The following is a 15867-nucleotide window of genomic DNA, read 5'->3' on the forward strand; positions in this document are numbered from 1 at the left end:
GCACGCCATCACACGATCAACCAAAACTGCCTGGCAATTGACGCGTTGAGCACTCCTGGTGTAACTGAATTTCCTTTGACATGGCTCATTATGTTGATGACTTTCGAAGTAAATGCGCACGCAGTATGTGAAGCAGCTTGGAACATCTGCTTTTGGCATCACTTCTGAACATGCTCAGTACTGTTAACTTGCATTTCGTGTTTCCGAGTGACAACTGATTGTTGACGATCAGGCTTGTTTTGTTACCAACATTTATGAAATAAACTTAAATTAATATCAAGACTATACAAAATAAGTGACGTCGTTCAATATCTATTTTTCTACTCGTAACAAATTTTGCGCGCGCGATTTTTCATGCTCGACTATGCAGATTTGAGAGTGCGATTGCGCTCGTCAAATGTAAGTGACTCCCACTGTGAATAAAGATGAATCATTTATCAAAAATACAACGAAATAAAAACTCACAAAAAGTTGTATTTTTCCAATGTGTGCTAGTGTGATTCAGTGCCAGTCGAGTGTCCAAGGGAAATGCAAAGCATTATGGTTGAAGAGTGACGTTCCTCCTAGCCAATGATATCCCAAGAAGGCAAACTGGGTCAGAAGGCGCTGTCTGACCAACAAAACCAACATGCTTTTTGTAACGAATGATACTTTTATACTAAGTCCACGTTTGAGAGTCACTCTATATAGGTCAAATTGGGAAATGTTTGACTTTTAAATATTTTGCCATAACCCCATGATATACATAAGTGTATTAAATTGAACTGATTTGTTCTGTCCATAGATGGGGAGATATGGGATTAATACACAAGTATCTTTCTAAAATCTCAAAGCTTCGCTCCATCTGCTTGTCGGCAGGTGATCTGCTTGAAAGTCAATTTGCTCAAATCCGTGAACAAAAAGATGCAAATCCTTGTCAAAATGGACTTTCAGAACAAAAACTAGTTTCTACTTTAACCATTTTCCTATTTTGATAATGCTGAGTGTGAATAGTTTTATTTAATATGAATGAAATAGAGCGAATGTAATCGAACAAAAGAGATAACATATATTCTTAGAAGGTAAAGAAAATGAAAATTATTGAGAACAAGAGGTAAAAAAAAATGAGCAAATCAGGGAATACAAGGGAATTAATAAAAAAAAAACAGTTGGAACCTTCTAAAAGATTTTGAGAACCATTTTGACATGCAGAACCTTAGAACTCTATCATGGTGTCAACCCAGCACACAGGTATTAGCAGTAATGATTTATTCAACAGCATTCTTAGCTGATTTCACGTCATTCCCCAGCTGCATATGCCGGATGGAATAGAGCAAGCTCAAAAACAAGATTACAGAAAATGTAAATAATAAAACTGAGGCGGATGAGTACATTTGGGTAATCTGAGCTGCAGATTAATGCCATGATACTGTGTTAGACAGATGGGAGGGGGGGGCGGCAACAGCAACTCAAGCTTGTTAAAAAAAAAAAAAAAAAAAGAAAACGTAGATACAGTGAAACATGCACATATCTGTTAAGCTAAAGCATGGTTGAAATTACTTTTTTGCAGACTTCTAAATTTAAAGGAACACATTATGGAAAATTTACTTTTCATTCTTGTATACACATCATTTGATGTCTGGAGTTCCTTCCAACCCATCAAGTGTGAAATTAACCAAGTAAATCGCACTGCCATGTGCACAAATCCACACCGTTATTGACGTGTAGTTCAGCTCTACAAGGAAAAATTTAATCCTCGGTGTCTTTGTAGGGGCTCGCGTATGCTTGCTCTTCACAGTCATTTGTTCAGCTCCGGGATGCTAGCACCCCCTGGCTCTGCCTCTAGTCGTCATGGTAACAAAATGTGTACTCGTCATGGGTCCAGCAAGATGTGGGCCAAGATGACGACTTGGCTCACTTGTGTGAGCCAGGTACGCCCACTCAAACAGGCTAATTTAAGCAAAGTAAGAATTTAGTGTATAACGTGTCCTTAATTTGTTGATCCTTGCGGTGAAAAGACAAAAGTATATCCCAGATATATGAAGACAACTTTCAAATCCAAGTTTGCATCCTCAGTTAGCATTAAATTTAGCTAGCATAGCCCTACATGACAACCATCCCTACAGCTCCATTTAAGCCCCTTGTAATTTTGAAAATTCTGGAGCGTTTCCTTCTCCATCTCCTTTATGTTTGCCCCAAATGATATTGGGTATGAGTGTAGGGACCAACTTGGGGTTCCTGTTGCTTATTTTGCAAAGAACAATCGTCCATCAGCAAAAAGTCACAACACGCAAGATGATCAATTGTCCATTTTGATATCCCGACATTGTAATCACATGAACAATAAATTTTTCATCTTTGTTACTGTCTCACTGTGAGATGTTCAACCACTGTTCTTTAGGTACAATGACAGATTTTTACTCGAATCTACAACTTTCCAAATTGTACAGTATAATGGGACAAGCCAAAAGGAAAAGAAGAAGAAGAACACAGCCTTTACAAAACTTAAGAGAGCAAACTGTGTCGGAAACAGAGTGCACCAACTGTTGGAATCATGGATCATTTTCATTAATAATAATGACGAGCAATAAAACCAATATTTACATGGAAGAAAATAAATGTTAGCAATTGATGTGCTAAAAAAATGAATTGAATTCTCTAGCGGCACGACCTCGTTTACGTGTACTTTACTTGTAGGTAGAGGTAGGTAGTAATAAATATATATATATATATATATATATATATATATATATTATATATATATATATATATCACACACACACACACACACACACACACACACACAAACACACTGTGCCGCCGAAAGAATATTGAGTTACCTTGTGGATGAAATGCACGACCAAAATAAATTTGCTTTCCTTCCCTTCTCATAGTTTCATTTTATCACAACTGTAAAACATGCATTTCGTGGGGTACGTGCTCATCTAACTCACACTGTACACAAGCACACACAAAAACTAGCAGAATTTGGACATTCACATTTTATTTTGTTTTTATTTCATTGATGTTCATGGGATGGCATGGTGCGTGAATGGTTAGATCATCTCCCTCACAGTTCTGAGTAAAGTACCGGGGTTCAAATCCCAGCCCCGTCTGTGTGCAGTTTGCATGTTCTCCCAGTGCCAAATGGGTTTTCTCCAGGCATTCCGGTTTCCTCCCACTTCCCAAAACATGCATGGTAGGTTAATTGACGACTCTAAAATGCCCATAGGTTTGAATGTGAATTGCTGTTTGTTTATATGTACCCCACGATTGGCTGGTAACCAGTTTGGGTGTACCTCGTCTCCTGCGGAAGATAGCTGGGATAGGCTCCAGGATTTCCATGACCCTTGAGAGGATAAGACGCTCAGAAAATGGATGGATGGATGATGTTCATGCTTTAGTTAAAAAAATAAATAAATGAAATAAAAAAAATCTTACTCAAGTATTTTTTGGGACAATATTTGGCTGCTCTATTCACCTCTGCTTGTAGATTCTTTTTTAAAGTGCTGATAATGCTGATAATAATGATAATGCTAGTGCTTATAATCACCTTGTAACAAAAAAAAAATCTTTCAAATCACTGCTTGCCCACTTATATTCTAACAGCTTTTGAGAAAAATAAATAAAATCCAGTTCATCATAGGCTCTCAAACAACAAGTTGTGATGTGTCAATACAACAAATCTAAACACCAAATGAGGCACCATCAAGTTGCATTTGAACATGTTGCAACACATTACATGAGCGCATGTATGCCCGTCCACAGCTAGTACATAGGCTGTCTGTATAGCATATATCCATGAACCAAAGGCAAGACAGATGTGTAACAGATGCAGTGACGGGGGCAAAAGCTACAAATTGGGCCTAAAATGAACAAGAGAGCACCAATGCACAGAGAGAGACGGAATCGCCCTCGGCCAGCACTGACCTCAGCTAAAATTACCCCACAGCTGCTTTGCAGTGCTTCACCCAACACTTATTTAGCACAATGAATTGTGTTGGTTCATATTAAGGTGGGGGCCACAAAATATCTTTTGCAGTTCGCAAATGACCCACAGGCCACCAGTTTGAGACACCTGCTGTGGAGGGAATGAATGAATGAAGGAATCAATGCAATTGTAAAGCGTATTTGCATGTCTAGAAAAATGCTCTATAAATGTAATTTTGCAAAGTTATTATTATCGCAGGTTCCAAGTCCTGTAGTTTATCAAGAACCACAAATACACAAAGCCATCTCCCCAGAGACGATAACCTCTGGAGATGAAGGGTCTGATGACCGCACCCAAATGGGACAAAGTTGGGCAAGATAATTTCATTACATCATGCCAGCTGATAGCTAGCAGGTACCCATTACGAGATTTGGTAAAACGGAACGTGGCTAAAATACCACAAGGGTTCCTGTTTAAAAGTTAAACATTTTAAACTAAAATCAAGCATTTTGGATAGCTCTTTTGGGGAGTTGCTAAAATGCATCAGCGTGCACTCTTTCTGATATGACAAAAAAAAAAAAAACAGAATGTAAGTAAGTTTTATTTTCAAAAAAAATATCTGTGGTAGTTACTGTACTTAATAAAACATACATTCATATAAAATATTAAATATAATGTACTGAATTTATTAATTGATGAATAGTTCTTCTGGTGTGCATGCCTTGGCCATTAGGGTGCAATATAAAACTGATTTATAGATATACTTGGAGACAGTGACACCTGCTCAATTAACTGGAAAAATTTGCCATTTTTCACTGCGGTTAAATATGTAACTGAAAGAATTAGATTGTCTATGTGTTGCTGCACCGTTGCTCATATATCCATTGCTTGAAAAACAATGACAGTGATGCCGATGCAACTCATTAGCCAATCGATATTGTATGCATTGTGTCTTAATATTGACGTAGCTGATCTTCCGAAGGCAAAGTTGTTTTATTTTTCAATAACACAACATGTAACTCAGTTTTTTTTTTAATAAACTTCAACTGGGAGTGTCAATAAATGGCTTTTTTCAGGAATTGTTCACAATTTCCCAAACTACTGCATTTTGTAAAGTGAGTCGAGTTCCCTGCGACTTTCTAGGGCTCATATCGCAAAATGTTTATCGTCAATCAAACTGTATCAATTGTAAGTCAAGGTATGACTGTACTAATTTTAATCCTCTTTTAGCCAGTTTCTCAATTTGTCTGTTCCTAAAGTGAAAAAAACAAATGTGTTAATGGTGAAATGAACACACAAGTGGGTATCGCTCTCTGCATGACCACACTGCAGCTGGAGACAGTTCAGATTTACAAAGATAAGCACCCACAATATCTGCAAACATGATCAGTGCTGAACTGCCATCAGAGTATACATGTTTTATGTTTCAGTTTAACTAATTTAGTGAGCTCACCACTTCCTGTGGCTGCTTTTGAGTTGAAGTGTGTGTGCTTGTATATAGTTACACTTACCCACTGTTCACATCGACCTCTTGACCTGACACATACAAGTCTGACCTCAGTAGTTAGTGTGTGTCCGTGTGTGTGTGTGCGTGTGTGTGTCAGTATTACACCCCCCACTTGCAACCTAACATGTAGAGTGGAGGCGTGAAATGTGTTGTGAAGTATCCTCCATGGGAAGCTGGTGTACGACTGGTGAGGAGACGCTGCCCCCCTTTGACCTGCCTAGGCTCATTGTCATGTGGTAGCAGAAACTGTCATACCAGTAATCGGTGTCCACATTTGGTGTATATGCAAAAACACACATGCACACAATAAGAATTAATTCTGTTCATCCCTGCACTTTTTTCCTACCTTACAAGACTCCATTTTATACAAGCATATACCCTTGGAAAGATCATTATGGATGGAACGCAACTTCCTAACATTGTGTTGGCTTTATTTACAACACAGTACAATAGTTTAAACTGCAAGTAGTGTACTCATTTTATTTATTTATTTATTTTACTTATTCCAAGATTTGATTTATCAAAAAGCAATTCTACACAATCATCAGAATTCTAATCTAGTATCCCCTTTTGCAATGTTGGGTATGTATCAGATTTTTTTTCCCCTTTCACTGTGCTAAAGTGATCATCAACAATCAGTGTAATCTCTAATTATTAATGATCAGAAATGGTACCTGATTGATATTGTGCCAGTGTCTTAGAGTAATACATAGTGAAAAGAAAATTGAAAGCTAACTCCAGGTTCAGATAGATGATTTTTACTGAGTCACATTGGATTAGGCATGTTTAAATCCACTTAAATCCGCTGTCAGAATGATAAGGCCTCTTTTTTCTGTATTCCCCATCTGAAATATAGGTCATACATAGCTATACAGAGGAGGAGAGTTGCCATGTGTTCACAAATGTTTAGCAGCACTGCATTCACAACAAAGAAGGCGCACACAACCTCAAAAAGCCACACAACCATCAACAGTGCTTTGCCGTCTCCCTGGGCAACAAGAGAGGAATCTACCAAGAGGCATGTTGAAAATGAAGGAGAGGAGCTGGAGGAAAAAGAGGAGAGCATGATCGAAAGCACAAAAGACATCCAAATCTTCAGCAAGTATCTCTGCAAGAGTTCCCTGATGCTGCAGTTGGAGTTGCAGTTCTTACAATAGTATTGTAGCCATTGGGTACACATGTTATAGCCAATTCAAGCGTTTAATCTAAACCCTAAACCCTTACTTTGAATAATGAACCAACAAAAACAACAGCAATAGAAAGAACCAATTATGATATCATTCTGAGCAGGTATGCTCACCCGTTTAAGAGCAATCAGTGGCCGGTATATTAATTTAAAAAGTCGGTTCTGTTTTATTTTGTTTTTGTTTTTTTACATATAATTTGCCAGCTGCTCTATTCTCCAAAATGAGCTCTGCTTGACATCATCCTGTTTTTTGATCAAAACTTATTCAATCATTTCCAAGACCCTCCTTTTTGCTGAGCCTCACCACTGATATTAAGTTGCGGGGAGGATGCAGAGTGGTGGCATCTGCTCAAAGAGCTGGCATAGTGCCAGCCACTAAGCAGCACTCTGTCAACCAGCCTCATGCTGCTGGATTTACCCTTGACCAACCTATCAGCTGATGCTCATTCTGGGCATAGTTTCTCTTCACCCTTTGGCATGGCTTTATTGCCCACATAAAATAAAATAAATGGTGGGTGTTCATATGTTGAAAGACTGTTGTCATTTCAGAGAGAAGAAAGAAGTTGCCATACATTCCACCCAGGGGACTGAAGTAAGGGAGCAAAGTGTCAAATGGGAGCAACTACAGTGCAAATTTATAAGGGTGCTATATTGCGATCAGATTGGTAGTCCGTAGGTGAAATGCAAATTGAGAGCAGAAGGCATTCAGAGCTCAAAAAGAGGAGCATAACAGCTACATAGAACCACATGTGAAAAAAAACATGTTGCAGTTTGTTTGATCAGTATGTTTCAATCAATATCTTCAAGCAACTTTATCGACCAAAGTAATCACCCCTACCAGACTCATTATAAATCTAACAAGGCTTCCATTCAGTTATTCGCCCACGAGATGCCGAATAACCCAATCCATTCTCTGCAGGCAATGAGGCAACCATAAAATGTCACAGCAATCATATAGGAAAGTCCTACGACATTCTAGGCCAATGATTACTGTGGGTGTGCATGATGAGAGAAGGGTTGCAGTGGTGCCGAAGACAAGTGATGAATCAATTGGCTACTAATGTAACCATTCAAGCCATTAGTGCCATGACAAATTCATAAGAGATAATTACTCGTCTGGTTGTCCATGCAATTTCCTAAAGGCATGCAGAAGGAGTACGAGAGAAAAACAACATGCTTTGGTATCTTTTCCGACTTTTCCTTGAGGATGTAATGCTACATTTGATTGAATGATGACACTGATATGGGTTTCTAGATTTTACACTTGCATTATTCTCGGCCAACATGTACAAACAGAAGCGGCCTTGAAAACAAAAAGCACCCAGTTTCAATTCATCCAAATCCGGAAGCAGTTATATTGAAATTCACCAGACTGATGGAATTACATTGTGTATCTTTAAACATTATTTCAGTGAGCAGTCATTCTATGACTTCAGACCATGATACAGTATACTGTGGTTTACAGAATAATATTGGTGGCAGTCCTCCATAGCAGCTGCAAAACAAAGGTACTAATAAATAGTTGACCTGATATGACCTGAAAGGGTCAAAACCTAAATCGCATGGGGGGGAAAATATAGTAAGAATTAAGAAAATTCCTGGGGCCATGTGACCCTTGTCTTTGGTTTTACAAATCCTGCACATTGATGCCTGCACATATTCCAGTGGGGCCAAGCAAGAAAAGTAGTTTATTCTCTGCATAACTTATACAACAGCTGCAATGTACCACTTAATATCCACAAGCAGTGTGCTTAATGCGAGAAAATCATTGTATGAAGTATGGGGAAATGCCATTTGCAACTGGCCTGGTCCAGACAATAATGAATGTTCGCCACAGTCACAGCAGAAAATGACATCTGTGTATTTTTTGCACCATGCTGTGCACGAGACTACTTACGACAGTTCTCCTCGTCGCTGTTATCCGAGCAGTCATCGTCATCATCACACCTCCATAGGGTTGGGATGCACCTTCCATTGCTGCACTTAAACTGCCCAGTCTCACACTGCAATTCTGTGTGAATGCCTGTGTTGTAGTAAAACAAAGAAACTCTCAAGTCCCATCATTTGCAAGCAGAATGCTTACTACTTTAAACAATGAAATTTAAATTGGGTTATTTTATATTATCATGTTCGCAGTTTTTTAATTATTTATTTAAATGAGAACAAGTTGTCACAAGATCGTCTTTTTTGTCAGTTTAACCTGTGCAATTTCAATGTTTGGTATCAAGTTTTAATTTCTTTTTATGTACTCTATGTCACATCTCTAATATACTGATTTACATGAGTTTTCTTTTACTGCATTAACATTTTCCTCTTTGTTTTGTTGAGCTTTCAGTGGACTACTTTTGCAGCTCATGGGCTGATAAATACCCGTTTGGAAGACTTATTTCGGCAGATTCTACTATGCGTTTTGTGCCTATACAAGAAGACAAAATACATTTTAGCCTATAATGAAACACATCCCTAGCAGACCATGTTTAACACGTGCAGGCAGTACCCACTCGCCAGTGTAGGCTACATCTGCCCCCCAGGACATTGTCACCACTGTGGGTCCGCTTCATTTGCGTGAGATGCCAAAAGTCGTCCAAAAGACCCGACCCTGGTCGTCTTGCGGCGCGTGATAGCAAACAAGCCGCAGCTCCTCGGTCCCATTCGGGCAAACAGTCTTACCTTTCGCGGAATGAAGCTCCATAATCAGCAAATGAAATAGTGCGAGCTTGCCGACTTCTCTCCACATCTTTAAGTCCTCGGGTTGTGCTCATGCAACCGAAATCTAGTAGATGTCGATGTGTCTGGCGTTAAAGCCCCCAGCCCACCTGAGCCTTGCTGAATGTGTGTGATCCGCTCCGCTTCTTTTTCTGCCTCTGCCTCGGCTGCCGTTTGAATCCGTGACGTTTATGGGCGGGATAGCTGAGATTGAGGGTGGTGTGCAGTAATTGGCAGTTGGTGAGGGGGGGTGAGAGAACCAGTTTGGGAAGTCGTACCTGCTGCCACTGCTGAGTCACGACGGGAAGGACGCATCCCTGAAATGTTGTTAAAACAGTCGCCTGTCACTAACTTTAGTGCGGCTCGCTCTCCTCCAGGGTTGGACCGACTTAAAGTTGTATGAGACAAGAAAAGGTCAAGTAGAGTACCGGGAATTTTTCTTAAAAAATATTAAAACCGCAAGTATATCAATCAGTGGTGCAATTTAATAAAAAAATTACATAAAATCATACAATAATTTGTGACATCCACTGGCACCCCTTTTATGTTTCTGTCTTGAAAAATTAATAAAACTGGCCAGTCACATGACGTGGGGGCACATCTCAAGTCAGCGAACGAGTGATCATTCAGAACGAGACTGGTGATTTTATTTCCTTTTTTTTTTCCATCATGAAAAGGACAGCTAAGCAATCAACTGCACATTTCCGCAAAAGAAGAAAAGCTTAGGAGGAAAAGAAGTCGAAACTTACATGTAATGTTTTGTCTTTTTATATATGTTTAATATATAGTTTTAGGCAGGGTGGCATGGTGGGGGAGCTGTAGAATGTTGGTCTCACAGTTATGAGGTCCGGGCTTCTAATCCTGGCCTCATAGTGTGGCGTTTGCATGTTCTCCCCGTGCCTGCGTGGTTTTTCTCCGGGCACACCGGTTTCCTCCCACATTACAAAACCATGCATTAATTGGACACTCTAAATTGCCCCTAGGTGTGATTGTGAGTGTGGCTGTTTTTCTCGATGTGCTCTGCGATTGGCTGGCAACCAGTTCAGGGTGCACCCCACCCCGCCTCTTGCCTGTTGACCGCTGGGATGAGCTCCAGCCCTCCCGTGACCCTCATATATATATAGTTATAAATATAAATATATAGTTTTGTGTAAAGAGCATGTTTTCGCTAGCTTACTTGAATTAATGCAGATGTCGGGTTTTAGCCAGACATGTCCTCATTTTTGAGCCTCTGGACAAAATTTCTAATTATTCACAGATTCTCGAAGTACTACAACTGCCGCATCATTTGGTATATGCCAATTTTTTTCAAAAGGAACTTTCACACTCCAATTGTTTTTTTTTTTTTGTTTTTTTTTTTGTGGTGTTCATTGCAGGGCAGGCCACTGGACAGCAAAGGTTAAAGATGGCCAGGCGCAATTGTGTCCATATTTAGGACTGGTTGCTACGCTGCCCAACAGGTCATATCCTTACGACTATTCCCACTGCTTTAGATGTAAGGTAGTGGTTACATTTGAAAGTGTTGGCTTTACTTATAATTAGGAAGAGGAGATGTGATGCAAGTGAAACATACCGCTATTGTACAGTATATCTTAGTCTAAGATCAAATTAAATGTTACTTTTTAAACATGTTAAACTGTTCCTACCACTAACAGCCAACCTGGAATCTTAAATGTAATGAAAATCTCAGTTCATGTCTGAGCCTTATTTACCATGTCACAATGTATCATTTGTCTTGTGTCCCAAAGCTCGGGACACTGGGACACACCATTTATTATTATTTCCTTTCATTTTCTCCACGTGATGTACAGTACAACTCTGTCACAACTTATTGGTATTGTCAGTCTGAAATCACTCCTGCACTACTAATGACAAACATTATCTCTCAACTGCTTCAGTCCAGTTTAAAAAAAATATAGTTTTTTTTTCTTCTTTTTTTTTTACCTGTTCTGTTCAGCTGCATGCCCATCCAGACTGGTGGATCTGTATGCCTTTTGTGGTAGAACACTTTGTTGTGAACAGGCACTATGAAATGCTCCCTCAGCTTCTTTTTACTTTTTGTAATTATTCAGATTTTATATAATTTATATATATATATATATGTGTATAATATACATATATATATCATTTATATCATCCACATGCACCATCAGCACTGCGGCACCGCAAGGTTGTGCTCTTCTCTCTACATACAAATGACTGCACCTCCAGTACCCGGTCGTCAAACTCCTGAAGTTTGCAGATGTCACCATAGTTGTCAGCTTCAGCAAAGACGGTGACGTGTCTGCGTACTGACAGAAAGTGGTGCAGACCGACACAACCTGGAGCTGAACACAATAAAGCCTGTAAAGATGATTGTGGACTTCTGCAGGCATCTTTTCACCACAGCAGCCCCTCGCGCTGTTCAACTGTTTTTTGTTAACCATCGAGACTCTTAGGTTCCAGGGAATAACAGTCTTTCAGGACCTGAAATGGGAGACTAATATCAACTCCATCCTCAAAAAAGTGCAGCAGAGGATATACTTCCTATTATTTCTCATGAAGCACGGCCTGCCATGGAAGCTCCTTGAATCAGAACTGTATACCTCCATTACAGTCTGGTTTGGTGCTGCCACAAATAAAGGACAAACTCCTACAGGACAATCAAAACTGGATGATCTCAGTTTTAACAGGAGGGACATCATTCATGGTATTAGAGATTTTTGAGGTGAAATTGTCCAAAGTTCATCAACTGTCTCAGCATTTATAATCTTTCGCACAGCCAAAGTCTCCATAATCTTAGTGGCAGGATTCTCATTTATGTACCTTTTCTGAATAGAGATATAGTTTTTCTGAACTTTTGGAAGAATCTGTAATTCAATTATATACTGAGATGGTCAGAAATAGACATATCCTTAATGTCAATCGATAGAATTTCAACATCCCTAGAGATGATCAGGTCTCAGATGGGACCTTGAGTGTGAGTTGTGAGACTTCAAATGTGTCTAGTATAGCAGAAAATTTTTTCGATGTTTTTTTCCATGTTATTGTCAACTTGAACGTTAAAGTCCATGTTAAGACAAAATAGTTTTACTCAGTGCAAATAACCGACAGCAGTTCTGAAAAATCCTCCATAAATGTTCTATTGTATCTTGGACGTCTTTAAATTATTAAAACAGACCATTTTATCCATCCTATATTGCATACGCTGTGATCTATGAAGTACTTTAAACTGAAATGTCTTTTTTTTCTGTCATTCTGATCGTGTTACTGCAGTTTTGCACGCAGTAATAATTGTCAGAAGACACTGAGAGGTCTTTTTCCTTTTGTCCAATTTTTCAATTAGGACATGTTTTCCATAGTGGGAGAATTCAAAGAATCAATCATGTAGTCTACAGTAGACTGCTAAATGCACAGTGAAAAGATCTTGACCGAGGGGTCAGCAATATAACAGTTTGATCCATCCATCCATCCATTTTTTTTTTAATTGCTTTATCCTCACAAGGGTCGTGGGTGTGCTAGAGACTATTCCAGCTAATTTTGGGTAAATGGCGGGGTATACTATGGACTGGTTGCAATCCAGATACAGTGCAAACAGAAAGAAACAACCATTTGCACTCACAATAAAACCCAAGTGCAATTTAAAGTCTTCAATCAACCGAGATTGCATGTTTTTGAGATGTGGGAGGTAATCGGAGTGCCTGGAGAAAACCCACTTAGGCACGGGGTGAGCATGCAAATTCCACACAGGTGTTGTCAGTATTTGAACCCCAGACCTCAGAACTGTGAGGGAGATGTGATAACTAGTTGTGCACCTTGCTGCAAGTTTGAGACATACTAAAATAACAGACTTGATTAAATTACCTTTATGTTTTTATTATTAATGAAGGCTATTCATCCAAGCAACAAGATGAACGACTGGTTTGAGCGACTGCCTCATCGTTCTGAGGAATGGGGTTCAAATCCCGGCCACACCTCCGTGGAGTTTGCATATTCTCCCTGTGTCTGCATGGGTATCTCCGGGCACTTAGGTTTCCTCCCGCATCCCAAAAACATGTATGGTAGGTTAATTGAAGACTCTACACTCCCCGTAGGTTTGAATATGTGTAAGAATATATATATATATTTTTTTTATATGGGCCCAGCGATTGACTGGCAACCCCACCTCCTGACCAAAGATGGCTGGGATAGCCTCCAGCGCTTCCACGCATACTCGTGAGGAAAAGGGGCTCAGGTAATAAAAGGATATTCATTCATTATGTTCATCTTTTCACAGTAATTATTATTAATATACTGTAAATAATTTATTTTGCACACAATGAGTACTACCATTCACTTTGCTTAGATATAACACAGTAAAGTAAAACATATCTTCCATCGTTTTTTTCCCCACTTGGTTTCATGTCTCAATGGCAGCAACATATGCGGAGGAACTCATACTTATCCTCTCCCCAGCCACTTCATCCAGCTCTTCCTGTGGAATCCTGAAACATCCCTAGGCCAGGTGGGATATGCCTGGAACACTTAACATGGGAGCCTCATAAACAGATGCAAAAACCACCTCATCTGGCCCTAATTGGATCCCTTTCCAGGTGACTAACCTTCTCACTCAATTTCTTAGGGAGAACTTGGACACCATGCAATGGAAAGTCATTTTGGCTGCTTATATCCATGATTTTGTTATTTCAATTATGACCCAAAGCTCATGCACATGGGTGTGGGTGGAGAGTAGATAGGCCACTAAATTGAGAGATTTTTCTTTCAGGTCATCATCTTCTTCACCAAAAAAGACCGACATCTATAGTCCATATCAGTGTAGACCAGTGTGTTGATCTCCCATTCCATTCTTCCCTCACTTGTGAAAAAAATGTCAAGATACTGTAATTTCTCCACTTCAGGATCATCTGGCAGAATCACATCCCAGACCCAGAGAGGGTACCCCGCCCTTTTCCACAGGACCACAGCTTCATCCCAGCTGCTTCACACGCAGCTGTGACTTGGTCCAGGGAGAGTTGAATATTCATAGAGCCAACAGAACTAAATCATCCCCCAAAAAACAGAAATGCAATACAATACTGACATCACCAAATCTCACCAAACGCCTCAGCTGCACTGACTATATTTTTCTTCTGTCAAGGTTATGAACTGAATAGGTGACAAAGCAGCATCAGCAGAGTCCATCCCTGACTGGACATCTTCTTCATCTTGACAGCATTGTTCACCAATGTCTTCGGTGATTGCTGCCACAACAGGGACTAACCACATAACAGCCACAGCTCTAGTCAGCCACCTCAACAATGGAGGCGCAGAATAGTGTTCACTCTGACTCAATATCCCATGCTTACCCTTGGATGTGTTCGAAATTTTGCCAGAGGTGAGAGTTGAAACTCTTTCTGACAGGACAAACTGCCAAAAAGATTTGGGTCAACACTTCAGACCAGTATTGTCCCCGACCATCTGTGCCTATGGGTGATCGATTGGCAGCGCCCCCTTTCTCTTCTCTCAAGTCTGATGACACAACTACAAAGTTAATCATTGAATTATGGCCTAGGCCCTAGGTGTCATGGTGCCAAGTGCTGACACACTATTTGGATTGTTCTGACTGCTCTGGATTGTTGACCCTAAATATTTGAAGTCGTCTGCCCGTGCTATCTCTTCTCCCTGTAGTCTCACTCTTCTCCCTCCACCCCTTTCATTCACGCACATATATTCTGTTTTACTTCGGCTAATCTTCATTCCTCTCCTTTCCAGTGCATGTCTCCATCTTTCTAATTGAACCTCCGCCTGCTCCCTGCTTTCACTGCTTATCACAATATCATCTGCAAACATCATGGTCCAAGGGGATTCCAGTCTAACCTCGTCTGTCAGCCTATCCATTACTACTGCAAACAGGAAGGGGCTCAGTGCTGATTCCTGATGCAGTCCCACCTCCACCTTAAATTCTTCTGACACACAAGCGACACACCTCACCATTGTTCTGCTGACATCAAACATGTCCTGTACTATTCTAACATATTTCTCTGCCACACCAGACTTACGCATGTAGTACCACAGTTCCTCTCTTGGTACTCTGTCATAGGCTTTCTCTAGATCCACAAGACACAATGTAGCTCCTTCTGACCTTCTCTATACGTTTCCACTAGCATCCTCAAGGCGAATAATGCATCTGTGGTACTCTTTCTAGGCATGAAACCATACTGTTGCTCACAGATACTTATGTCACGACCCATCGAGCCGGAGGAGGACACAAATGCAGGAATCCGGAGACGCAGAGGCATTTTGACAAAAGTGTTTATTCGTTCCAAGGTCAGGGATCAGGTAGACAGTCAAGTGGAGCAGCGGTAGTCAGGACGTAGGGCGTAGAGAGCAGGTCCGCGGGCAGGCAGGAGTCGGTACACAGGAGATTGATCAAAGAAGGCAGTAGTATCAAAGGAGTCAGGCGTACGGGGTCGGTCGGAGAAGAGGCGGAGGTCGGTACACACGGGTTTGCGGTCAGAGATACAGTAGTGTAGGAACGGGGCATGAGTTGCGATGATCTGGCCAAGACCAGTCGTCCCCTCGGTCCTCTATACACCGGGG

General features: G+C 40.4%; 1 protein-coding gene across 8 annotated transcripts in view; it reads right to left on the minus strand.

The window, feature by feature from the left end:
- lrp8 (low density lipoprotein receptor-related protein 8, apolipoprotein e receptor) overlaps positions 1 to 15867 on the minus strand; it is a 187969-nt gene that overhangs the window by 162811 nt on the left and 9291 nt on the right. For 6 of the 8 annotated variants that reach the window (XM_061824591.1, XM_061824589.1, XM_061824592.1 and 3 more), the window contains exons 2-3: positions 9274 to 9626; positions 8501 to 8626 (exon numbers count right to left, since the gene is read on the minus strand). In XM_061824591.1, coding sequence (XP_061680575.1) covers positions 8501 to 8626; positions 9274 to 9340 — 193 coding nt within the window. In that variant the 5' untranslated portion in view covers positions 9341 to 9626. Of the gene's footprint in view, positions 1 to 8500; positions 8627 to 9273; positions 9722 to 10058; positions 10174 to 15867 lie in introns of those variants that run through there. The other 2 variants (XM_061824585.1, XM_061824586.1) reach the window with 2 other exon arrangements.

Source organism: Syngnathoides biaculeatus, chromosome 7 (assembly GCF_019802595.1).
Source record: "Syngnathoides biaculeatus isolate LvHL_M chromosome 7, ASM1980259v1, whole genome shotgun sequence".
NCBI classification, from domain to species: Eukaryota; Metazoa; Chordata; class Actinopteri; order Syngnathiformes; family Syngnathidae; genus Syngnathoides; species Syngnathoides biaculeatus.